This window comes from Pecten maximus, chromosome 6, assembly GCF_902652985.1.
Source record: "Pecten maximus chromosome 6, xPecMax1.1, whole genome shotgun sequence".
Classification (NCBI taxonomy): Eukaryota; Metazoa; Mollusca; class Bivalvia; order Pectinida; family Pectinidae; genus Pecten; species Pecten maximus.
The window spans coordinates 40,760,483-40,788,418 of record NC_047020.1 but is presented as its reverse complement, the minus strand read 5'-3'; the positions used below and the strand labels follow the sequence as shown (position 1 = coordinate 40,788,418).

At 36.6% G+C, this 27,936-nt stretch overlaps 1 protein-coding gene across 3 annotated transcripts in view; it reads right to left on the bottom strand.

The window, feature by feature from the left end:
- Positions 1–27,936, bottom strand: part of LOC117329787 (protein furry-like) — a 79,997-nt gene that overhangs the window by 12,763 nt on the left and 39,298 nt on the right. Inside the window, exons 37-55 of one of the 3 annotated variants that reach the window (XM_033887927.1) lie at positions 27,592–27,692; positions 26,654–26,836; positions 25,791–25,956; positions 25,070–25,280; positions 24,149–24,247; positions 23,415–23,646; positions 22,306–22,517; positions 19,639–19,749; positions 18,681–18,780; positions 17,066–17,163; positions 16,365–16,532; positions 15,299–15,439; positions 14,694–14,856; positions 13,130–13,302; positions 12,285–12,356; positions 9,592–9,609; positions 1,743–1,833; positions 1,376–1,467; positions 985–1,179 (exon numbers count right to left, since the gene is read on the bottom strand). In XM_033887927.1, coding sequence (XP_033743818.1) covers positions 985–1,179; positions 1,376–1,467; positions 1,743–1,833; positions 9,592–9,609; positions 12,285–12,356; positions 13,130–13,302; positions 14,694–14,856; positions 15,299–15,439; positions 16,365–16,532; positions 17,066–17,163; positions 18,681–18,780; positions 19,639–19,749; positions 22,306–22,517; positions 23,415–23,646; positions 24,149–24,247; positions 25,070–25,280; positions 25,791–25,956; positions 26,654–26,836; positions 27,592–27,692 — 2,626 coding nt within the window. The remainder of the gene's footprint in view (positions 1–984; positions 1,180–1,375; positions 1,468–1,742; positions 1,834–9,591; positions 9,610–12,284; positions 12,357–13,129; positions 13,303–14,693; positions 14,857–15,298; positions 15,440–16,364; positions 16,533–17,065; positions 17,164–18,680; positions 18,781–19,638; positions 19,750–22,305; positions 22,518–23,414; positions 23,647–24,148; positions 24,248–25,069; positions 25,281–25,790; positions 25,957–26,653; positions 26,837–27,591; positions 27,693–27,936) is intronic. The other 2 variants (XM_033887928.1, XM_033887929.1) reach the window with 2 other exon arrangements.

The following is a 27,936-nucleotide window of genomic DNA, read 5'->3' as shown; positions in this document are numbered from 1 at the left end:
TACCAAGCGAATATGAGCGATATATATATATCCACTGCTTAGTTTCAGAGAAGAAGTTGTTTATATCAATTTAGGCAAATTGACCCCTTCTGGCCCACCCCTCAGCGCTCAGGGGGTCAGCCCTATCATTTGTACAATTTTGAATCCCTATCCCAAGGGGATATTACCAGTCAAATATGTGAGATATCCATTGCTTGGTTTCAGAGGAGAAGTAGTTTATATCAATCTAGCAAAACTGGCCCTTTTTGGCCCCGCCCCTAAGAAACCCAGGGGGTTAGCCCCACTAATTGTACAATTTTGAATTCCTACCCCAAGTAGGTGCTACAAGGCAAATACGTAAGATATCCATAGAGGAGAAGTTGTTTATATCAATTTAGCCAAATTGACCCTGTTTGGCCCCGCCCCTCAGTGCCCCGGGGGGTCAGCCCCACCATTTGTACAATTTTGAGTCCCCACTCAGTAGTGATGCTACCAGGCAAATATGAGCGATATCAATTGCTCGGTTTCAGAGAAGAAGTCGTTTATATCAATAGAGCCCAATTGACCACATTTGGCCCCGCCCCTCAGGCCCCTGGGGGGTTAGCCCCATCATTTTTACAATTTTGAATCCCCACCACATAGTGATGCTACCAGGAAAATATGAGCAATATCCAATGCTCGGTTTCAGAGAAGAAGTCGTTTATATCAAAATAGCTAAATTGACCCCTTTTGGCCCCGCCCTAGAGGCGCCCGGGGGTCAGCCCCATCATTTGTACAATTTTGAGTCCCCTACCCATAGGGATGCTTCTGACCAAATTTGGTGAAATTCCGATCAGCGGTTATGAAGAAGAAGTCAAATAAGTCAATTGTTGACGGACGGACGGACGGACGGACGGACGATGGACGCCACGGTATGGCATAAGCTCACCTTGGTCCTTTGGACCAGGTGAGCTAATAAATAAATTTCAAAATTAAAGAAAAAATATTCATGTTGAAATGTTTAACCTCGTTATCGGAGATTCTCTCCTCTTTTAAACTGATACTGTCACTTGGTGTCACTGGCTTTTCTGCAATGGCCAGGTGACCAATTAGCTTGAGGTCAGGCACACTGCCGAAATGGTGGTGACGTTCCCTTTCGATTTCTGGAGAGTTTAGGTTGAATGAGTGCCGTCTGTCCAAGCTTGGATAGAAATCATTCTCCTGGCAAAATCAAACATTAGAAATTTAATGTTAGTCCATAAAACACAACCATATCAAAGTTCGGAAACAGAAATGATCAAAATTGAGTATAATCACATTTATGACTAATCAAATGGTTTTTTTTTTTTTTTTTAAGGGCTATGGCCAGTCAAACATACCCTAGTTAGAATATTTCAGACAATTAATACCATCTTACCTCAGAATCCTCCAACTCATTGTCCAGGAAGTCAAAGCCTTTGATGGTCAGGTTGATGTCATTGACATTAGGCTCACTCAACAGAATGTCACCTACAACATCCCAGTACAGGTAAGTACAGTTATAGACATGTAAAGCTGTCAGTCTAATGTCTGTTTAACAGCAACTGGTTATAACAGATTGCAATTCTGGGTAACATAAATGGCCACATTTAATAAATTCATCAAAAACTTGAGAAATTATTTCTCATCTCCCGGCCAGTTACTTTAAGAAATGGATGTTAAAGGAAAAGGGATGGGATATCTCAAAAGTTATTTTAGTCAATATGTCAGGCATGGAGGATATGCGGGGATGTCTCAAAACTTACTGGCTGCATTATCTGGTATAGAGGTCTCCTCTCCACTAGAGGCCACACTATGCTGGTGATCTAATGTATCACTTGACTGACTGAAGATCACCTAAAAGGGAGACAACCACAACAGAACATTTCAAAGTTGGGTAACTTGCAATTATTTACATAATTCAGCTTTGGTTGATGATGAAATAGTTTGTTGTGTTTTAATTAAAGTCATTGGATTGGTTTTCTTGTATGTGTATTACTAATCTTTTTCAATATATAGCAGACCTCCACCAAATAAAATTTACAAAACTTTCACATGATTCCATGATCTCATCTACGAATAACTGTCAGATCAGGATTGAATTGTTTATAATCAACATTAACTCTATATAATCATATAGCTAGAGAATGCGAAGAAAAAAATTGAATAAATAAAAACAGTTTTTATTAGTAAATAGGAAACAAATTCAGCTAACTCAACCATGGGTCAAGCCTCAAACACCATGCTGTCTTTGTTGAGTAATTTAGGGAAAAATGATTTTAACAAAAAGTCCACATGGCCTGGATCCTAAATAGATCAACATCATCCATACCCAGGATAAGCCAATTATAAACACAAAAAAAAAAAAAAAAACCACCATAGATCATCATGAATGTGTCCCATATTGGATAGAAATAAATTAGCCAACATCATCTCAGACAATTGTCCAAGACCTGTACTATGAACTTGTCAAGAGACCTTACACCATCAACTTGTAAAGAGGCCTTGCACCAAGAACTTTTAAAGAGGCCTTGCGCCAAGAACTTTTAAAGAGGCCTTGCGCCAAGAACTTTTAAAGAGGCCTTGCACCAAGAACTTTTAAAGAGGCCTTGCGCCAAGAACTTTTAAAGAGGCCTTGCGCCAAGAACTTGTAAAGAGGTGTTAAGCTTATACCATCAACTTGTAAAGAGGCCTTACACCAAGAACTTATACAGACACCTTACACCAACTAGTCAAAATGAACACACAGCCCTATCCTGTATCATGGAAATATCAGCTCAAAACCAACACTAAGAATATATCTAGTACACATACAATATCTGAAAGTCAAGAATATTCAATATAAACATACTGGCTTAGATCTCAACTATGAACATATCTAGAAGAGATATGCCCAGCTGAAACTCTGATAACAGGGAAAACCACACAATATAACAGGCCCAGACACCTGACACAGCTAAGTCAGTGGACAATGGTCAAAACATTCTCACATGTTTACAAATGCCGAATTCTGGTCCGAGGTACAAGCTCTTTTTTTAAGCTCTAACTTGAAAAAAAAAGCACTTTTTAATTTGAAAATTATTATAATTACAAAAAAATGGTTTCAAAAAAGAGCTTCGCGTGCAACACCAGAGAGCTGATAGCAGTCAATATGGATTTGGGCAAATTCACCCAGTAGGAAGGCATGATGGTTAGTGGACTTTCCTGGCAATTAACAGACAGCCATATAAACCTTCAAGCTCCTAAACAAAGAGATCAACTCTAAAAGAAATGAGATTAAAGCAGAACAATTTTTGGTGTAAAAGCGCTGAAAGCTGAACATCTTCAGTTATACTTCTAAATCAAGAACAAAAACAACCCTTGAAATTCTTCACTTTTGTCTGTGGTTAATTCGAATAAAATAATGTGATAATTAAGAATTTCTCAATTTCTAAAATCAAGGGACTTAATCAGAATCCGAAATTACTGAATCTACTGAAATAGGGAAAAAAAATTAGAGTACATCAAAAAACACATTTTATTTACTGAAGACATATAGCAAGAGTTTCACTGTTACAGTAAAAACAAGCATTTCATATCTAAACATAATGTATTCGTGAGCATTAGAACTCAAGACAACTTTTAAGCAAGCTTAAGACTATATACTGTATACACCTAGAGAGAGAGTTTAATATTCAAACTACCAAAAAGATTTACATATTGTATATCAAAACTGAGTACACATAGAGTAAATTTCTACAAAATTTGAAGAAATAAAATAGAAGTGGTTGTAAAAACCAAGCCTCGGGTAATGTAGAGTTTTACCCAGAATGCAAACTCAAGAAATATTTAGACCAGAAGGAACTAAAAATAGAACTTTGTCAGGCATCATTAATGATGAATACATAATACGATCAAAGTATCAACATTATTCTCAATCCGCCACCTCTGACACCCCTCCACCAAGCCGACTACCATGTACACTAAGTAAAAGCTCTGTCCTGATACACTTTCCATCAGATCTCTGTGTAAAAACTTCACAAGGGAAATCAAAACAGGTACAGTATAACCTGGCTAATCCAGATCCCTGTCCATTCTGGCTTTGAATTTTGGTCAAAGTATTTCCCTTTTCAATCATAAAACCTGTCTTTTCTGGACACTGTCTATTCTCACGGATAACGATCTAAACCATCTTTACAATTTGAAGAAATCCGTCAAGACATATGTTTTACAAGAACAATACATTTTATGGGCCTATTGTTACGTTGTCACCACCCTTAGTCTCCTTTTGAGGATGTGACTTAACCCAGATTTGACCTAGATTTGTATGGTGGGTATCAATCCTCAATGAATCAGGATGAGCTCTATGTCTTTGCGATAATTAGTGATACTTTGGGTCGAAATTAAGACTTTTCAGAACTTAATACTCGAAGAACTTTAATTTATCTTGAGAGTAAAACTGCCTTATCAATGTAAAGATTATAACTTTTACTACTTTGAGAAAATACATGTTTTTCCAAAAAGTTTAATTTTGACGACCTAAACTTTACTCAAACGAAGGAATGTCCCTTTAAATCTGTTTTGGGAGTGTCCCAGCATCAGTATCTTATCCGGGATGATGTTGTAATAAGTATGTTTCTGTTCAAGAATTAATTGATTTGTAAAGGAAAATTATATTCACCAATTTATGCTTCGAATTCCCATATCTACCAACCTTTTATAATTATATGTAAAATAAAAACAGGCCAAAACTATTCCTGTCCAGGAAACATCTGGTTTAGAGAGAGTTATACTGTACAAGTTTGATTTCAGTAATCTCTGAATAATGAACTTCTAACCATGTGCACAGTTGAATATGATCATTCCCTAAGTACCAATTAGCTGTAAGGAAAATCTGATGCCTAACATTTGCCTATAGATCTTCATGTTATCAAAATATTCAATGCCACAGGCAATATAACACCATGGTGATTTCAAGATCAACATATCCTCAAAGGTGACATATCACCATATGCATGGTGATCCCAAGATTCAATATATTCTCAAAAGTGAAATAGCATCATGATGATCTCAGAATCAACATGTCCTCAAAGGTGAAATATCACCATATGCATGGTGATCCCAAGATTCAATATATTCTCAAAAGTGAAATAGCATCATGGTGATCTCAGAATCAACATGTCCTCAAAGGTGAAATGTCACAATGGTGATCCCAAGATTCAATATGTCGACCATTGACAAGTCAGATATCACCATGGTGATGTAGATACAAGTCAAATATTGTCACAGTGATTCAAAGATTCAACATATCCACATAGGCAAAGTATTATTGTGGTGATCCAAAGATTCAACATGTTGACACAAGTCAGATATCACCATGGTGATCCCAATATTCAACACATTCACAGAAGTCAGATATTGTCATGGTGATCCAAAAATCAACATATCACCAAGTTAGCCTGAGAATCAACATATGCCCAAACAAGGTATGACAAAGCACTGGAGAGAATCAACCTGTTAAAATGGGGACAAATAGCTGATGTAACTTTCTGGTGTTAAATCAATTGGCAATGGAAAACAGTCGGATGGTAGCGGGTATAAAAGGACTCTGGGTAGTCTGGGTAGTTTGGACGGTGAATCAAAAGATGCAGGAAGGGTCGGTGTTAATAACTTATAACTAATTACTGTACATTAAAATTTTTTGTGTTTAAACAGTGAAATCTTTGAGTGAAGTACTTGGAAATAAATCTTCTTTCTTAAAACAGTGCGCAATACTGGACAAAATCTGAGCATTTAAGAAAGTTACTATCTGTTTCTAAACTAATCATTAAAAAAGCTTTACAATAATCTGTATCAATTAAAATTCGTCCTATAAGTTTACATGGTTCACCTGCAATGATATTAACTTAACAAGAAAGATTGATGTACTGTTTTAATTTCATGACTTTTTATGAATGATGCATTTTTTTGATGGTTTTTACGAATGATGCATTTTTTTTGGCAACCACACGTGTTTGAACTGAATTTGAAGGAATAGGATTTCTCCCCAACTGGTATATGTGAATATGACTCAATCTTAATAAAATATCTAACTTTGAATCCTTAATCAATAAAATTTTAGCAAATCTCAGTATACATGTCCATTGAAATTTAGGACACCGCCATTAAAAAAGGTAAATTCCTAGGATTTATTCCATCAAATCAACATCACTATCTATTCCATTAAGTAGATAAACCCTAATGCTTGTATCCATTAATATTTGGGTAGACCTCAATGCCTGTATCCTTTCTGTAAAACTCTATGCCTGTATTCATTCCATTAAAAGGAAGGTAAAAGTAAATGACTGTATCCAATAAAATGTAAGTAAACCTCAATGCTTGTATCCATTAAAATGTAGGTAAACCTCAATTCCCGTATCCATTAAAATGTAGGTTAACCTCAATGCTTGTATCCATTAAAATGTAGGTTAACCTCAATGACTATCTATTAAAATGTAGGTAAACCCCAATGTCTGTATCCATTAAAATGTAGGTAAACAACAAAACCTATATCCATTAAAATGTAGGTCAACCTCAATGCACGTATCCATTAAAATGTAGGTAAACCCCAATGTCTGTATCCATTAAAATGTAAGTAAACCTCAATTCCTGTATCCATTAAAATGTAGGTAAACCTCAACGCTTGTATCCATTAAAATGTAGGTAAACATCAACGCTTGTATCCATTTAAATGTAAGTAAACCTCAACGCCTGTATCCATTAAAATGTAGGTTAACAACAAAACCTATATCCATTAAAATGTAGGTAAACATCAACGCTTGTATCCATTAAAATGTAAGAAAACCTTAACGCTTGTATCCATTAAAATGTAAGAAAACCTTAACGCTTGTATCCATTAAAAGATTTAAGCATACTTGATCGACGTGACCTTGAATGTGAGTCAAGGTCATTCATTTGAACAAAATTGGTAGCCCTTTACCGCAGCATGCTACAGTCCCAATATCAACTCCCTGGGACTCTTGGTTATTGAGAAGAAGTCGTTTAAAGATTTTAGCCTGTTGACCCCTGTGACCTTGAATGAAAGTCAAGGTCATTCATTTGAACAAACTTGGTAGCCCTTCACCCCAGCATGCTACAGGCCAAATATTAGGTCTCTGGGACTGTTGGTTATCGAGAAGAAGTCGTTTAAAGATTTTAGCCTTTTTGGCCCCTGTGACCTTGAATGAAGGTCAAGGCCATTCATTTGAACAAAGTAGGTAGCCCTTCATCCCAGCATGCTACAGACCCAATATCAACTCCCTGGGACTGTTGGTTATTGAGAAGAAGTCGTTTGAAGATTTTAGCCTTTTTGACTCCTGTGACCTTGAATGAAGGTCAAGGTCATTCATTTAAACAAACTTGGTAGCCCTTCACTCCAGCATGCTACAGACCCAACTCCCTGGGACTCTTGGTTATTGAGAAGAAGTCGTTTAAAGATTTTAGCCTTTTTGGCCCCTGTGACCTTGAATGAAGGTCAAGGCCATTCATTTGAACAAAGTAGGTAGCCCTTCATCCCAGCATGCTACAGACCCAATATCAACTCCCTGGGACTGTTGGTTATTGAGAAGAAGTCGTTTGAAGATTTTAGCCTTTTTGACTCCTGTGACCTTGAATGAAGGTCAAGGTCATTCATTTAAACAAACTTGGTAGCCCTTCACTCCAGCATGCTACAGACCCAACTCCCTGGGACTCTTGGTTATTGAGAAGAAGTCGTTTAAAGATTTTAGCCTTTTTGACTCCTGTGACCTTGAATGAAGGTCAAGGTCATTCATTTGAACAAACTTGGTAGCCCTTCACCCCAGCATGCTACAGACCCAATATCAAGTCCCTGGGACTCTTGGTTATTGAGAAGAAGTCGTTTAAAGATTTTAGCCTTTTTGACTCCTGTGACCTTGAATGAAGGTCAAGGTCATTCATTTGAACAAACTTGGTAGCCCTTCACCCCAGCATGCTACAGACCCAATATCAAGTCCCTGGGTCTTTTGGCTATTTAGAAGAAGTCGTCTAATTTTTTTTTAGCATATTCGACTCCTGTGACCTTGAATGAAAGTCAAGGTCATTCATTTGAACAAACTTGGTAGCCCTTTACCCCAGCATGCTACAGACCCAATATCAACTCCCTGGGACTCTTGGTTATTGAGAAGAAGTTGTTTAAAGATTTTAGCCTTTTTGACCCCTGTGACCTTGAATGAAGGTCAACGTTATTCATTTGAACAAACTTGGTAGCCCTTCACCCCAGCATGCTACAGGCCCAATATTAGGCCTCTAGGCCTTTTGGTTATTGAGAAGAAGTTGCTTGAATGGAAAGTTGACGCCGGACGGACGGCCGGACGGCCGGACGACGGACGCCGCGCCACGGCATAAGCTCACTTGCCCTTCGGGCAGGTGAGCTAAATATAGGTAAACCTCAATGCCAGTATCCATTAAAATGTAGGTAAACCCCAATGTCTGTATCCATTAAAATGTAAGTAAACCTCAATTCCTGTATCCATTAAAATGTAGGTAAACCTCAATGCTTGTATCCATTAAAATGTAGGTAAACCTCAACGCTTGTATCCATTTTAATGTAAGTAAACCTCAACGCCTGTATCCATTAAAATGTAGGTTAACCTCAACGACTTGTATCTATTAAAATGTAGGTTAACCTCAATGACTATCTATTAAAATGTAGGTAAACATCAATGCCTGTATCCATTCAATTAAAATTCCTGGTATTTCTTAATGCCTTAAGGTTGTCCATTGCATTAAAAAATCTAAAGAATCCTCAATGCTATTATTATTCATTTATCGAAAATTTAAATAGACTTAATGTCTGCATCTGAACACATTATCCAGCTTTGTTTATTAATAACCAAATCTCAATAGAACACACATATCCAACCTAGAATCAAAGTGTGTCATCAAATATATCAAACAAAAAATATGAAAATCAACATGGATTATTCTTTTTCGTGAAGGCAAATTAATATTATGTTCCCTTTATCATAAAATTAACACAAACATATTAAGATTCCATCATATAAACATATCAACATCCTTATTGACATAATACATATAAAATCCTCATCATAAACACACATTGTAACATCCTCATCATAAATTCATTAAGAACGATTATATCAGATATTGATGAGTGAGACTAAATGTCTGATGAAGCGTCTATCTAATGCTGTGAGCTGTGAAATGGGCTCTGGAGGTGGAGGCAGAGAGGAGAAAGGATAGGTCCCAAAGCTAACCATAACAGTCAGTATACAACAACGACCAACATTTCCTTTTACCAACATTTCCTTTTATAATTTCTTTGTCAACAAAAATCTAAATTAAAATAATTTTTGAAATCAACATATCAACAAAAATTGCTGTTCTTCTTTCATACCTGGATATATCTAAAAAAAAAAAAAAAAAAAATGTTTATCTCTTTAATAAAAATGTAAAATATTTTTATGAAAATGAATAATTATGAACATTATCATTTCTAAGAATGAAATTTGGACATAAGCATTTGATAAAGGAAACTGTTGGCGCTGTTTCCATAGGCATGCAGCATGCAATGACTTTGCCTGTCAGTAACCATGGTAACCGGTCTCTCCCCCTTACCTTGTTAATAAATGTATCCTAATGAAGCATACACAGCATAGATAAAAGATAAGCAGGTTAATGTATAAGGCCTGTCGACATCACTATATACCCTATACATTTCATACATTATCTCAAATTATCTTATAAGGCCTGTCGACATCGCTATATCCCTATACATCTCATACATTATCTCAAATTATCTTATAAGGCCTGTCGACATCGCTATATCCCTATACATCTCATACATTATCTCAAATTATCTTATAAGGCCTGTCGACTTCACTATATACCCTATACATCTCATACATTATCTCAAATTATCTTATAAGGCCTGTCGACTTCACTATATACCCTATACATCTCATACATTATCTCAAATTATCTTATAAGGCCTGTCGACATCGCTATATCCCTATACATCTCATACATTATCTCAAATTATCTTATAAGGCATGTCAACATCATGATATACCCTATACATCTCGTACATTATCTCAAATTATCTTATAAGGCCTGTCAACATCACTATATACCCTATACATCTCATATATTATCTCAAATTATCTTATAAGGCCTGTCGACATCGCTATATCCCTATACATCTCATATATTATCTCAAATTATCTTATAAGGCCTGCAACTTCACTATATACCCTATACATCTCATACATTATCTCAAATTATCTTATAAGGCCTGTCGACATCACTATATACCCTATACATCTCATACATTATCTCAAATTATATTATTTTTCAATTTCCATATACATTATCAGTTTGTTTTCATCACAATTTACCTTATCTTTAAATACCTAATTTTAAAATTAAAATAATCAATTACATTATCATAATTTGCATGTTAAATTATCTTTTTCGAAAGAAAACACTTTTTTGAAAAATTGTCTTATATTATTTTATTTTTCATCTCACATAATCATTGTTAAAAAATTATCTTATCTATCAAGTCTCACACATCAAAAAATGTCTTTAACATTATTTCATAGGTTAGAAAATTATCTCCAAGACTAGAGATTGTCATATCTTATAGGTTTATATCTTACGTGATCTCAAAGATGAGGAATAACTTCATGTTGTCTAGCAGATTGAAAATAATATCACATTATGTAATGGATATGGATATTATCTAAAATTATGTAATAAGCATGGGAGCAATCTCAAAGGATGAAAATTACCTAAAATTTCCCAAAGAAATGAAAAATGTCCATGTTATTTTCCACTGTCACAATTCACATTATCTTCTATATAAAAGCATTCATTGATTTTACAATATTTCATATTCATATCTAATTTTACATCTTTTCAAATTGGCTTCCTGGATTGAAAGGCATTTATATCCTTGTAACTGCCACTGGTCTGTGTTAACTTGCTAAAGACAGTGAATAACCCATTTTTCTTTCATTTCCCACCTCTTCACAGGCACAATATGATAATACTAATGATAAGTTTATCATCAAGGGGTTTAATGTCCACTAATTGTGGCCTTTCAGCCTTTCAGTAGATGAGACTAAGATATTGTTGAATCAATGATTCTTGAAGGATATAGACAAATATCATCTCAAGTGGTGACCTATGGGTGATGTTAATTTAAGCAAAGGAGAAATCAGAAAAAAAAAGAGTTAAATATATAACAACTATGTCCCCTACCGGCCCCCATTAATGTATAATTATGGACCTTTAAAAGTGTCTGAAGTTTGATCCAAATCCTTGAAGAAATGAAGCCTCTAGAGTACTGACAATAATTTTCTAAAAATAGTAATGGTGACATTAACCCAAAAACCCTGAAACTGAAACTTGTCCCGAGATATAATGGTACTTAATTAGTATGTGAAGTTTGATGAAAATCCTTAAAGAAATGAAGAAGCTACAGAGCTAACAAGTAATATTGACCTTGACCCAACATCCCTGAAACTGGAAACAAGTCGAGATATCATGGCCCTTTGTAGATGTGATAAGTTTGATCAAAATCCCTCAAGGAATGAAGCTGCTAGAGCACTGACAAGGATTTTCTAAAAATAGTAACAGTGACCTTGACCTTGACCAAACAACCCTAAAACTGGAAACAAGTCGAGATTTTATGGCCTTTGTAAATGTGTTAAGTTTGATTCCTCAATTCCCTTAAGCTTAAAATCCCTCAAGGAATGAAGTTGCTAGATCGCTGACAAGGATTTTCTAAAAATAGAAACGGTGACCTTGACCTTGACCAAACAACCCTGAAACTTCAACTTGTAAAGAGATATTACGGTCCTTTATCATTTAGACAGTGAAGTTTAATCAAAATCCTTTATTCCATGAATGCAAAAGAGACTAAACAAACTTTTGTGTTAAAAAAAAGTCTGTACATACAAGACAGACGAAAAGAGAGGAAAACTAATAATAGCCCCCCCCCCCCCCCCCCCCCCCCCCCCTTTCCTTTCACCGGTAGGGGACAAATTATTATTGTTAATAAATTTAAAATGTTTTTCTAGAATTAGCTTGTGTTCTATTGGATGCCAGAATAGAGATATGTATTTAACTATAAGAATGATCTGTATGAGTATATGACACACAACCTACGGGGTACTACTAAACATAATGTATACAAAAATCTGAGGAAGGGTCTACTTCTTCACGAATCACAGACAATGTTGGTTATCGGAGCCAGCACACAATACAGATCTACAATGCGAGATGATCAATGTCCTGATACGTACCGACGGACTCTTGGGTAGGCGTTTCTGTCCGTAACATGTCAGCAGTTCGGCCAGTCTTTCTCTTACCCTTGTCTGTAACACAGCCAGTAACAACAATCACTCAGTAAGATTCTGTAGTTTGGCTCTTAAAACTTTATCTATTTTACAACTACGATGAAATAAGTTCTACCAACTACTTAATATTAATCCCTCTTGTTGGCCCGGGTGATGCCTGCAAGGGGTCTTACTGTGGGAGGAAACTGGAGAAAACCCATGTGGTTGGGCAGGTAATCGTATACTGTAAACGTGGTTATTTTCGTGGGGGGTTTGCGATTTTGTTATGTAAACTATATGAGTGGGAGAAATTTTGACGATCGATCATGGGGGGATTTGCAATTTTAATACCAGGTATGTTAATTATATGCGTGGGAGAAATTTTTCAAAATCGATCCACCCATTTGTAGTTTGAAATTACGCAAATTGATATCCAAATAATATGCATGGAGGAAATTTTCATGATCAAATCACATTTACGGACCTTTTCTTCTCCGAATGGGAATCAAACCTTGGCTGCCTAGGTGGAAGGTAAGTGTGTTACCACTGTGTCACCTCACACATCTAACCCCTTCTTACTATTTATCAGCTACCTAATTTGCCAATGTATAATCTCTTACCAAAAAGTAAGAGGTGGTCATATTACAGGATAAAGAAATTGCATTTATGTGTATTTTCTTCTTCTTGCAATATCTATATATACCATACTTTCTTCTTCTTGCAATATCTAAATATACCAGAGGATAAGTGGACTAGCCATGTTTCCTTGACAACAGAAATCCCAGAATTTCTTATCACTACAGATTACGTACCTGTGAATTTTGTGGTTTTTTCCAGACAGAGTCGTGATCCTGGTTTCCTTTCCGGACTGGAGAGGACTGGACCTCTGGGATACCATCCAGTGAGCCATGGATTTCCGTGTTTAGGTATCGTCTCCCTATGATACCGACCTCACTGAAGTCTACAGCAAAGTCCAATGTCCGTCCTACAAAACACAAAATGGCAGTTTCATCAACTTTAACAATGTAAGAGGAAAGTATACATCCTTTTAATATTTACAGTTCATACCAACTTTTCAGGACAATACTAAAACACTTTTCCAACTGCACCATTTTTATTTTTTTTTTTGTAATTTTCAAGGACATCTTTTAAATCTTTTCTGAACATTGGGTTAATGTGTTTATTTGAATCATTGCACTTGAGGTCCAAGGTCAGCTGTTAAGTAACATAAACAGGCAGTTGGAACTTTATTGTTAATAGAACAATTCTGTTGCATTATATAGCTCCTTCATTCCACCTGAAAACCCATCAGATCACAATACAGTATATTTTCCAGCACTTTCGAATTTGCTTTTCATGGCCCAAGCAACAAACCATACCTATTCAATACCTACAGAGTATCAGTATTAGTGTCACGTTTTTGTGACTACACTCCTAAACACAAATGACCACTGCAGTGCATGTACACTCGGGCGTGAATGTACAATATGGTATTAAATCAAACTTACAGATCCATTTTATCTACATCATAATCTTATGTTCACTAAGATGGTCAGCAGTGTAAAACTTGATTTGTCTTTAAATGTCAAGATGGCTAGAGAGTCTGTGGGTTTCTTGTCTCGGTTTAGAACTGGCCTGCTGCGGCCAACTAGTAGTTCAAGAGATAATTTGTGGGTTTGGTTTGGTTTATTTGGTTTAACGTCCTATTAACATCTAAGGTCATTTAAGGACGGCCTCCCGTGCGTGTGACATGTATGAGTGTGGTGAGTGCGTATGTGTGTTTTGGGAGGCTGCGGTATGTTCGTGTTAAGTCTCCATGTGATAGGCCGGAACTTCTGCCGATTTAAAGTGCTGTCTCACTGAAGCATACTGCCGAAGACACCCAGCAAGCACACCCCACCCGGTCACATTATAATTCCTGGGTAAATTCACAGGCAAAGAAGCAGACAAAGAATCAGATCAACAGAATAATTTTAACATGTCCCTCAATTCATGATGAGATCATCTGGCAAAATTCATCAGATGGATTGAAGATCCAATATTCAACTCAATCAGCATCTGATTTCAACCAGTACCATTTTTGGTTTGTTTTTGTTTAACGTCCTATTAACAGCCAGGGTCATTTAAGGACGTGCCAGGTTTTAGAGGTGGAGGAAAGCCGGAGTACCCGGAGAAAAACCACTGGCCTACGGTCAGTACCTGGCAACTGCCCCACGTAGGTTTCAAACTCATATCCCAGAGGTGGAGGGCTAGTGATAAAGTGTCGGGACACCTTAACCACTCGGCCACCGCTGCTCCCAGTACCACCCAACACACTAGATTTACATGGGTTAGTTTCCAGGAATAAACAGTGTAATCCAACACAAATTAACTTACCTGGTAATTCTTTCCTTGTAATGACCTCTGCCTCGGCGAAGGATGTGTGGGACATGAATGTGCCAACGTCAGTGGTGTGGGACGATGGTGGAGCAGCAGTGAGTGTCGACGAACGTCCTACAGCTAACTTCAGAATCTTCAGAGCTTCTTTCCAGTGGAAACCCTATCAACAGTACATTGAACTTTGACCCTACTCCAACCTCTTGGTTTCAAAGAATATAGTGTAAATGCTGAAGAAATTTTTATAATAGCAAAACCTACTGATTCAATGACCATATATTTGCACTAGGAGATCTTCAAACCTTAAATTGTAACATTCAAGCATGGTTTTAGACAAAAAAATTACTGTATAATTTAATAGTTTTAAGTAAATTACTGTAATTTGAACTGCTGGTAATAAAAGAATATTTTTTGAAAATCAGAGGTAAAAAATGACAATGACAATGTCTAGCTGGGATTCTTGACTGAAATCCAAATGTTTACTAGTTTCGTTAGGATCTCCCACTCTCCGTATATCATATTTTTTGAAAATGTTATGGAAATATTGAATACCCTTTCTGGCCTTTTGAAAAGAATCCAATTTTTGCTGGAGTGAAACAATGTACCTGTACATGTCTGGAAATCGTATGGAAAAGTTCAGGGTTGAGGGAAGATGCTGGAGTCGTGTTGATATCCATGTAGTGAACCATGCAATGTAGGATCTGGAAGACTGACAACTGGTTTGTCCCAGGACCTTTCTCCAGGACCTATTAAAAGAATATAATCCATTTAGTGAGCCATACAATGTAGGATCTGGAACACCACCAAGTGGTTTGGTCTAGATCCTTTCTCCAAGAGCTGTTTTTCCGATCAATCTCAAAATTTAACTGAACATGCACAACTACAAATAAAGAAAAACCTATACATCAGATTTGAGACAAGAAATAGTGATGATTAGGGCTGATTAAAACAAGATGCCTAATGGACCTGTATTCCTCACCAGCTTTTATTGAAACTTTGAAGTTGATCTAGGTCATTTATGCAGATGATTATCTGATTAGTACTGAATTCAAAATAAAAGAAGGCTAGGTCTATTCATTGAAAAGGCTTTTGTTACGCTTTACTTCAGCACACTAGTGGCCCAATATCTAGGTCTCTGAAGTCTCTTGGTGAAATATTATTTGAAGATTTTAGCACATTTAATCCCAGTGACCTTGAAAATCTGTCAAGGTCATTCATTTGAACAAACTTGGTAGCCCTACACTCATGCATGCTACAGGCCAAATATCAGGTCTGTGGGATGTTTGTAGAAAGTTGTGTTTAACATGTTTAGCCTATTTGACAACTATGAGCTTGAAAGTAGGCTTTAATGGCACATGAGTTCAAACAGGGCTTTTTCGGAGTGTTTTTTGGGGCCGTTAATAGACCCCATTCCCATTTGAAATTATTTCAAATTTAAGTCAAATTCCCAAAATTTTCAGTTTACTCTGGAAAAAATCTTTCCAATTCATCAATTTTCTTCCCAAAATGAGACAAAAAATCAAATCCGTGAGAAAAAGCCCTGTCAAAATATAAACAAAAAAATCAAATCAGTGAGAGAAAGCCCTGTCAAAATATAAACAGACAGATTGCCATACAGAAGAAACAAAGTAATCATACAATGACGTTCAGATAAAGATGTTGATACGTTACCTCTACGAGGAAGGAGATGAGACTGAAGGAAGCCTGAACATAGACGTCGAGGAGATATTTGATGACACACTTTGTCCATTGGAAACTGTCCTTGCCAAATGTTCCACGGCTGTATAAGGACATGATAGTCCCCAGGTTGTTGAGGCGATCAGATCTCTGGGAACACACCTGAAAAACAATTGTTTATGGTGAACGTTTGAAATGGTGCCAAATGACAATCTAGAAGTACTCTTTACAACAAGAAATATGGGTGACGTTTGACAATAATTTAAGGTTCAGCTAAAACACTGAAACTGATTTATTCTTAATTATAATACCCAAGCATGAAAGAATTTTGGACACCAAGGCAACAATTCTTTTAATAGATTCTTATTTCTATTAGAAAAGTATGACTGATAGTTATAAATTGGATCAAGGATATAATTCTTCTTCAGAAGCATTGAGTACTGTCTATATAGGCCTCTCAAGGGAGTAGAACAATAGCTTTAATAGGAAGGTAACCTTAAAAGTTTATAAAGAGGCTCATAGAATGAGATCAATGAATTGTGTTACGTCGGGAGCTGAAACACCTGTCAATTTAAGACTATTCTGATTTGAAGTAATATTAGAAACTTCACTAAAACTTACAGGTACATGACGATTATATTGCAAAATTAAATAAACATTTGAATGAACTTCTGAATCAATAGGTATGCATGTACCTGTGCAATATGGTCCGCAGCATCCCGACAACTCTGGCTGGGGTTCTCATAATTCTGCACCAATAACGGCAGGAGGGCAACAACATTCATCGGGAAACCTGGAAGGCAACAAATTCATTGTATCCAATGAAACAAATTTTGGGGGAAAAAAACAACTTCTATAGCTATAAACAGCTGACCACCAGTCAATACTATGGAGTCAGCTTTTTCTTGTAGTCTGTTTTTGTTCATTTTTTAGATTCAGTACATTAGTGCAAGTGTATGATATTACATATTTTTCTTATAAAAAAATTACGTATTTCAGGGAAATTATTTTCTTTATTGATTTCATGTGGCTAAACCACAGGGATACTGAAAATCGACCATCTGAAGTTTCGTTGGTTGTAGTTGACCATATACTGGTAAGGGTACCGACATTCCCCACGTTTTCTATGGGGCCCAGCACAGGGACACCAATATACCCACCCAAATTTTCTGTGACAACTAACACCCGGGGAATCACCATATTCACTCAAATTTTCTGTGGGGTCCTTCAAAGGGGCACCGGCATACCTGCCAACATTTTCTGTAGGGTTAGCCAGAAGGGTACTGTTCTATTCACCCTAACTTTCTATAGGGACTTACACTGGGACATCAACATACCAGGTATTCACTTATATTTTCCATGGGGTTCACCACAGGGACACAGAAATACCAAAACTTTATGCTGGGTCCACCATATGGGTACTGACTAGCTGCGATAACGTAGCTCTGGACGACGGACGGACAATTTCTGACAGATGGTCGTCGTCAGAGCTACGATTCCCTCCCATTGCTCGTAATGTAGCAAAACAGTGAACCTCGAAAATGCTACAAATAGCGGATATCGTTTAACTTTGGAGTAATAGTTTGTATAATTAAACGTTTCTAATACAATTTTGCAATGTATTAGCCTACCGTCTAATCTAGAAATATCATACTGCTCAGAGTTGTCTCCGTAATCCGCCATGATACTTCTCGAAGAACTCTCGCGAGGATTCTAACCCAAATATGGAACCCTTGATCCATATATGGATGAAGCTACTACGATAAATAAATACATAATCAGAGATATTTAACCAATCTTTTGTAACTCTTGTGAAGAAAGCGAATCTTACTTTGCATAATTAAATAATTTCAGAATGAATTGACCTTCCTTACCGAGATATATTACTCCGAATCTGTTTTTCTGTTGAAATCTCGCAGGAAACCTCATTAGCATCAATTTATTTTGATTTCCTTATAAGGAAATTGACCTTTACACTTGTATCAAAGATGGCGATATGTTTGAACTGATATCTCTGTGTGTCTTGCTCGTTTTGGATTTAACTATTTATTGTCAAACATTTGAAGTAATGTGCAGGTTTGTGGCTTGAATATTGATAATAGATACCAGAATCATCAATTTACATGTGTTTTTTTCATCCGAGAAAATTTTTACCACCGCTAATACTGCCCGATGTGAATCACATCGGGGCTTGCTACACTATCGGCAATGGGAGGGACTTCATACCCTGCCGGAGAGCAGTGTAGGCAGGGTATGAATATTCGTTCTAGGTACCAACATACTCAACCATAGAGGTGCTGACATACTCACCCAAATTTTCTGTGGGGTCCACCACAGGGGCACCAATACACACTGTCAAGCGAGACATCAGGGACCAGGTCAGCTCTGATAATGCACCCGATGTAAAACCCTGCAATGAAATGCCAACATTGATCAATATATAGGTAATATTTACATTAAATTCACTAAATATTGTGGTCTCTCATCACAAAAAAAAAGAAAAAAAGAAGAAGACAGCAAGCGTGATAATTTGGGCAGAAAACAGTTTGAACACTCAGTGATAAAGCAGGCCATTGTCTATGATTTTTACAAACGTTTTTCTATAATATTTTTATCTCAAACAGGTGTTTCGACCATATAAAAGCATAAATCATATTACAAAATAACAAACAAATAATTTGCAGTAGGAGATAGTGTTGTTTTTTTATTTATTTATTTTTTAAAAATTATTTGGTTTCATCCTTAACTCATTTGAATTTATCGTAAAAATTAGCAATAGGTGATTCCTCCAGGTGTTCCAAATGATTTAGTCCTCGATATCTTGGCCAGGACTAGTAGATGTGGCTGTGCAAAGCAAAGCATCTAAAAACTCCGGGATCAAGAATTCGAAAGAACGGTCCATACACCTATCTATGATCAGGTTTCAAACAAAGCTTGCCAAATCAACTTCTACAGAGTAGCCAAATTAAAGTAACTTGTATATTATTTAACATCTCAGATTAGGTTACAAGATTATAGTGTAACCATAAAGACCTGTTAATTTTTGCACAAATACCTTGTTCATTTGTCTGATGAAGGTGACAGAGTATAGTCACTGAAATGTCACCTAAAATCCACAATCTACAACTGGTTGTGATATATGAACATCCATTCTGACCGCCTCTCAGAAATTATGTGGACATTCTGACCGCCTCTCAGAAATTATGTGGAAGATATAAACAATATTCTCGACACTTGCACAGCGGAATCACACCAAATATGAAATTACCTTTAACAAAAGAGTCTGGATCCCTGGAAAGTTTGTCCACTTTATTTGTTGTTGGATCTTTTCCAAACGTTCTCGACACTCTGGTCGCTCCGGTTGTATGTTTGTTAATATCTGCAATTATTTACAAATTCAGAACAAAAAAGTTTAGTATGAATTCATCAATTTGTCTTCATACTAATTATGTCTCACATGAATACCGACTAATGCAATTAAGAAAAAATTACTCAAAACCAAAGAGCATTATTTAATACTTAAAAAAATTACATTCTGGGAAATAATTAAAGAATACACAGATGTATCTTTATCAAGATGTATGTGATCAAATGACATAAAAATGTCAACTTAAAAGACACATTATGTATTTTTTAATCATTTCCCAGAATGCAATTTTTTCAAGTATTAAATAATGCTCTTTGGTTTTGAGTAATTTTTTCTTAATTGCATTAGTCGGTCACTAAAATAACTAAATTCGGTCATCAATGATGACTTTATGACACCATATGTTTATCTGGGTAGTGCAAAACATGCCATACAAGTAACAAGAGATCCCAGAGGGATCTTGGCGCCCACCATTGAATGTTCTTCATAGGTTCCATGTCAGATTGATCTTTTCTCTACTTTTCTCTTCTTCCAAGTCTTACTAATCTGTGTAAATTCAGAAGAAACCTCTAGTACTTTTCAAACAAGGGAAACCTATATATAAAAGTTAAGATTAAGGCACCAAATGGAACCTATATATGGAATTTGAGAAAGATTCCTTCAGTACTTTCTGAGAAATAGCGATAACAAACTTCAATTGTCAAAATCCAAGATGGCTGCCTATCGGCCATGTTGTTTTCCGATTGGTCTCAAAATACAATATGCATAACTAGGCACCTTGGGGAACCTACATATGAAATTTCAGGAAGATCCCTTCATTAGTTTCTTAGAAATAGCAATAACCAGTTTCAATTTTCGAAATCCAAGATGGCTGCCTGTCGGCCATGTTGTTTTCTGATTAGTCTCAAAATACAATATGCATAACCAGGCACCAAGGGGAACCTACATATGAAATTTCAGGAAGATCTCTTCGGTGCTTTCTGAGAATTATCGATAACAAACTTCAATTGTCAAAATCCAAGATGGCTGCCTGTCGGCCATGTTGTTTTCTGATTGGTCTCAAAATGCAATATGCATAACTAAGCACCAAGGGGAACCTACCTATGAAATTTGAGAAAGATCCCTTCGGTACTTTCTCAGAAATAGCGATAACAAACATCAATGGTCAAAATCCAAGATGGCTGCCGGTCGGCCATGTTGTTTTCCGATCGGTCCCAAAATGCAATATGCATAACTACGCACCAAGGGGAACCTACATATGAAATTTGAGAAAGATCTCTTCAGTACTTTCTCAGAAATAGCGATAACAAACTTCAATGGTCAAAATCCAAGATGGCTGCCTGTCGGCCATGTTGTTTTCTGATCGGTCCCAAAATGCAATGTGCATAACTAGGCACCAAGGGGAACCTACATATGAAATTTGAGAAAGATCCCTTCAGTACTTTCTCAGAAATAGCGATAACAAACTTCAATGGTCAAAATCCAAGATGGCTGCCTGTCGGCCATGTTGTTTTCCGATCGGTCCCAAAATGCAATATGCATAACTACGCACCAAGGGGAACCTACATATGAAATTTGAGAAAGATCCCTTCAGTACTTTCTGAGGATTAGCGATAACAAGAATTGTTTACGGACGGACGGACGGACGGACGGACGGACGGAGGGACGGACGGACGGACGGACGACGGACCACGGACGCAGGGTGATTTGAATAGCCCACCATCTGATGATGGTGGGCTAAAAATAGACCTGTTCTATAGATAGATAAATTTTAGAGTTTTTTCCTAATGGGGATCTTATACATGAATGCCTACATTGTATGGAATTTATTGAACAACAGATGTGTTTCTTTACAACTATCGTAACATCGTAATCTATTTATGTCACAGCACTGTTATAGCATGTCTTATGATATTTACGATATAGTTATATTACATGGCTGAACAGATCAATTATGTAATAAAATTATTTTTGCTGATTTCTGAAAAACATAAATTTCATTATACATGGAGTCACATGTTAATAAAAACTTGAATCTATTATTTAAACAGGGTTCATACGGATTTTGTCAAACCAAACCTTTTCAAGGCTTTTTCAATGTCTTAATTAAATATTCAAGGCCCATTTTACCCGTCATCTAAGTCATCTTGAGAGGGAACAAGAGAACAAAAAGGAAACTTATAACTATCCACTTGATAAAAATACAACTTGACATGGTAATTATTAATGTTTGTAGGGGAGGCGACATGGACAAAGTTGAATCCAAATGATCAGTGACCAGGGTTTCACTTATCCTAATGAAACTTTAATATTCAAGGCTTTTTCAAGGCTGTAAATCAATTTTCAAGGCTTTTCAAGGCCCAAGGTGAAATTCAAGGCTTTTCAAGGCCAAAGGTGAAATTCAAGACTTTCTCAAGGCCCGTGCTAACCCTGATTAAATAAAATAATTAAAATAATTATAACTGAATATAACACTTGCTTAAAATCTTGTGACATAGATCATTCAACTTGTTTTATAATAAATTTTGTATTACATTGACACGTTTGCAAGATCCTCAACGTACTAACCTTTTTCAGTAGCCTAACAGACAGTGAGAATTCGTACTCAAAGTCACTTTCTAAGAGCGACACAGCTATCCAGAACATCTGAGACATGATGGTCAATTTGTCCTCCGTACCGTTCTGGTCAAGGTTCTTGAGAGAGTGTGCACTCCGTGACCTCGGCATGTTGGCCCGCATGCGGCTCTCCACCTCAGTTCCACTACGAATTCGCAGGTCTACTAAGAGGGAAACAGTATAGTAACATAGCAGAAGTGATGATTATTCATTTTCGCAGGAGAGGAAAAAAGCAATGACCAGACCGGGACCACACTCAAACCCAAATTTAATTTAGCAGCAATCACTTTTGTTTAATAACCAGTAATCTCCTAAAAATCTTTTTTTGCAAAATTTCCTCCAGTTTTTCCAGAAATATCTAAGTCATTAAAAGTGTTCATACACTAAACAGAAATAAAAGTATTTTCATATACGCCTCCCGTGATTTTCTTTTCTGACTAAGGGGTGAATTTGAAATGTTCTTAGTTGATATTTAAATATGTAATATAGTTAAGATTAGAGGCGGTTCATTTCTGTTGTTGTCTTGACATTTCATTTCAAAAAATTTTTTATTAACAAAGTTATTAACAAGTTAATTCGATTGATTAACACGCAAAGTCTATATAAATTATCTCTGAATAAACTGATTATCCATTATTTTGAATCATGAAAATTACAAACACAAACAGATGAAGGGAGATAACTCATTCCTGAATTTGAAATAACTAGAAAATGTCTGTAAGACATAAATGCCCCTACTGCCACTTGACACCCCAAAACACAGTTTGGTGAGGATCGCATCAGCTGTTCCTGAGATTAGCTAGTTACATTGCATCAGGCTGGGATGGGACACGAGGGGAAGGGACACAGCGGGACCAGACATGGCGGACATGGGTAACACTATATGCCCCCCTTCCCTATCATGGTGGGGTCGTAATAATTCATTCACACAATATACACATATGGCAGTCAAACTACCATGCCACATAGTCCTCACATGTTAACATCGTGAAAATGAACTGCTCACAACCAGTTTAGAGTTATCTATTTACTTAAAACAAACTGATGGATCCAGCACTTACGGGGAGCGGTTCGATGAGCTGGGCCCTGGGAATAACTTGTACTGCGGGCGTGATGTGGCGAGGGCTGGCGCGGAGCCATTAATGCAGAACTCTTCCTTCCTTCTGAACACCCTTCTTTTGCAAGGTTCGGGGTCGAAATGAATAACTCGCGCATGAAGTCCATAGGGCGAAATTCAAGATCAAGATTGTCCACTGCAGCTTCCAAGGTGAGGATGATTTCAGTCACATAGCCCTGATGGAAGAAAAAAAGTCTTAGCTATATAGGTATAGAATAAAGATTTATTTTCATGTTAAGGTTCAAACAAGCATAAGTATCTCTTAAGATTCATTATCTCCTAATATGGTACTGCAAAAAATAACCTAAGATCTATGAAATATTTTTGTCCGTAAAATCTTTCCCTGCAGAGATTATCTCTCCTTTTAACCAGCAATTAAGTGTCATTGTGGCGCGATTTTCCTGCTTTATTTCAAAATTAAGATTTGTCTTCTATTTCCACAGTGTCATGGAAAATGAATGATTTCTGGGTATCATCCAGATTTCTCACTGGAGTTATGCATAAAGATATCAAATTGTGTTATGATAAGAAGCAAAATCTTACGGATTTCAAAATTTAAGGCGTTTCTTTATCAAATAGGGCAGAAAAGCACTGAATTTAAATTTGGAGTGGTGACTAGTTTCAGTCTTAATATACAAACAGGAAAATTTATTAAGAAATACAAAAGGTCCAACATACCTGCATGTCCTCCCCTTGTTCTGCCACAGTCTCCACCAGACGTGACAAAATGTCAGACAGCATCTGGGTAGAAGGCCGGATATGCAAGGCCCGCAAAACCTGTAACAAATTAATCGAATATTTAAACCAACAGAAAAGTACCTTATGTGGAAACTAGGAGAGAGCTATCTTCCTCAGTTAGTCTTTGTTTTGACCGAGGTATAGCCATTTCTGTGGTATATAAACCAAGTACATTAATTACACGTCTTAGCCTTTGTTATCAATAGTTTTAATACTGAACACAACTAAAGCATTTAACGCTTGTTAATATATTTAAATCTCCTTAATCACTTGTAAACGACCAATGAATATATCAGTAAAATATAAGATCAACTACTTCTTTGTTGGGTCCTTTTTTTTTTTTTTTTTTAATAATTTTCGATTATTTTTAATCATCGGCCCACCACTACCGATCACATTTATCTATTCTAGTAATACATCTCCAACAAACTTTGGCTTGTTCAGGTACTGTACAAATATTGACCTATTCTAGTAATACATCTCCAACAAACTTTGGCTTGTTTAGGTCCTGTACAAATATTGATCTATTGTAGTAATACATCTCCAACAAACTTTGGCTTGTTTAGGTCCTGTACAAATATTGATCTATTGTAGTAATACATCTCCAACAAACTTTGGCTTGTTCAGGTCCAGTACAAATATTGACCTATTGTAGTAATACATCTCCAACAAACTTTGGCTTGTTCAGGTAGTGTACAAATATTGATCTATTCTAGTAATACATCTCCAACAAACTTCGGCTTGTTCAGATCCTGTACAAATATTGATCATACTGTCTTTTTTACATACTAGATTCTATATAACAGGGACTAGTCAGTCTGAGAGTAACACATCTGTCATGTACAATAAATTCATGGTTACCTGGAACGAGCGTCCAGCGTAGTGGCGGGAGGAACAGGACAGGGCCAGCTGGAGCGCCACTTGGGACCATCTTTGTTCCACTAATGCCAGAGGCTGCATCTTTTTAAAACACTTCACAACACATTTCAGAAAATACTCAAGGCGCACAGCACTTTGGGTGTTGAGCGTTCGAGGTGTGATGTCCTCACAGCTCCACAAGGGACGTCCTCGTCTATAAACAAAACCAAGGTTTTCATACTAGAAATCAACACCCAAAACAGTGAAGGAGGAATGGAGTGAGAATATCGTCATTTTATATTTCATATCCATCTGATAAAATGTTGTTTCAACAAATGTTTGAAATTCATTTTATCTATTAGTTATAAGATAAACAGAATCTAACATCAGGCTAAGCAAAAAAAAAAAATAATAAATTAAAGACTGCTTTCAGAAATCCGAAATGAAATGGAACAAGATCCTCAATTTCCAAAGTCAAGTTCACATCATAATATTATCAACATAATATTAACATATATCAATCACTCATTTTGACCCAGATGGAAGGACCAGAAGGGTCTTACGATGGGACATATGGTTGGAAAGGTGACCCTGTAACTTTTTGTGCCTGATCAGGAATTTGACTGGCCTGAAGTTTTTTTGTTTTAATTTGTTCCTTTAGTTGGACGGATAGATGAGGCCATTGATAATTTTGCAGGACTGTTTCCATTTTATTCAATCTTACTTGGCATCCATGAAATCCAGGATAGCCCTAACAATCTCGTCGACAGTGTTCAGTGAGTCAGGGTCAGAAGGCTGTTCTATAGGCGTTGACACATCAGGAGTCATCACAGCTTGACCACTGTCCAGGCTGAATGTTGACCTCCCAACAGACTCGTTCTCTTGACCATCTACAAAGTTTAAAACATCAATATGTTAGTTATATTTTAGCCAGCAACCTTTTTAAAACGCTGTTCCCCCAAGAAAGGGAAAACTCCACCTTTCCCTTTTTGTACATTTCTATGCGATTCTGTGCATTTATAGGTATGAATTGCTTATCATGGCGTACCGTACGAAATTTGCTACATCGTGAGGCCATGATTGGAACTGATCAGTAATTATCTGGCTCTCTACTGTTATATCAATGTACATTGTGAGGCCATGATAGGAATTGATCAGTACTATTATATCGATGTTTCAAATGTAGCAAATTTGCTACATTCTGAGGCCATGATGGGAGTCTAGCAGTAACTATCTGGCTGTCTACCAATATATTGATGTAGCAAATCGGCTACATCGTAAGGCCATGATAGAAGATCAGCAGTGACTATCTGGCCGTCTACCATTATATTGATGTAGCAAACTGGCTATATCGTGAGGCCATGATAGAAGCTCAGCAGTAACTATCTGGCTGTATTCATAGGCCTGCATATACAGCAGAAAAGAGGCAGGATAATCTACTCTAATCAAATCTACAGGGCCAATTATACAGCCATAAATATGAGATCTTTAAAAATATTTCCAAAGGAGCAATTAAATTTGTATATTGATAATATTTACCAGATCATATATCTTTTTCATAAATGAAATACGACATACAGAACTTACCTAATGTAGTGGGTAAGTCCTTGTCGTCCGCGGCGATGAGGCGGAGAGTATCGGTGATATTACTTCGGTACTCCAGTAAGATTCGGGCCACGCCTTCGTGTTCCTGGGCCGCGGCCAGTAACATAAGGTTCTCCAACAGCTTCTTACAGTGTTCATAAACCATCCCCCTCATATGGTCCAAACCTATGTTAAAAATATGCACCATTGAGTCATTTGATTTTTGTAACTTTTTTTCATAGAGACATGTATCCCCTATATGTGGTCCAAACCTAGCAGTGCTGAAATTATTTAGGTATTGTTAAAATCATTTAAATTTTGTTTTATTTCTATTTTTTGTTCTCTTAGAATATAACTGCACTGCCCTCAAAAAGTCCTGTTACAATTATTACATAAAATACAGCTAAGATAATATCGAAGTCTTTATTACAATTTGTTAGAATCATAACTTCTTAGGATGTTTTTGTTCATGATTTCAAATGTTCATGTTCATTTTCAAAAGTACATATGTTTTGTTAGAATGGAAATCCTCAAAATGCAACATTCTGGAAATTTCCCTATATGTTTAATACAAGTTTCAAAAACGCGTTTCTTACATTTTTTTTTACAGTTAATCAATCAAACAATTACTTTTATTTGTGTCAGTAAAAAAAACCCCCGTATTTTTATTCATTTTTGAACATTATGGAAAATCGGACCCTCCATTCTGCTCCCTGCAACTTCAAAGAAGTGAGGTATTTTTCAAATTATTTGCAATCATCACTTACAATGGACTATCTTACGGATATTACAACACTTTTTCTCAAATTTTGTTGGCTAGCCATTCGATTTAAACGTTCCCAGTGTAACAGAACTTTTGGAGGGCAGTGTATTTCAGAGAGATATCTTTCCAAGTGTAACAGAACTTTTGGAGGGCAGTGTATTTTAAAGAGACGTCTTACCTAGGAATATCACATGTAACATGAGTGGAAGGTGAGCTGACCAGTCTATTTCCAGCCCGTCCAGTACGAGGTCGGACAGAAACATTACTGCTATGTTACTCCTGTAATTAAAAACTTTATCAATAACAGAAAAATTCCAATCATTAATATAATCATGCAAATTTTCATCCATGCATATGTCACTTGACCGATACACATAATAAAAAAATCCACTGTAAATTATGTGCTGTAAAGACGGCATCCTTTTCGTCTAACATTGTACACAAAGGTTGTACATTTATTATGAATTTCAAATGTCTGTTGCTGTTTCATAAAATCACGAAATTTTACCATTAATACCTAGTA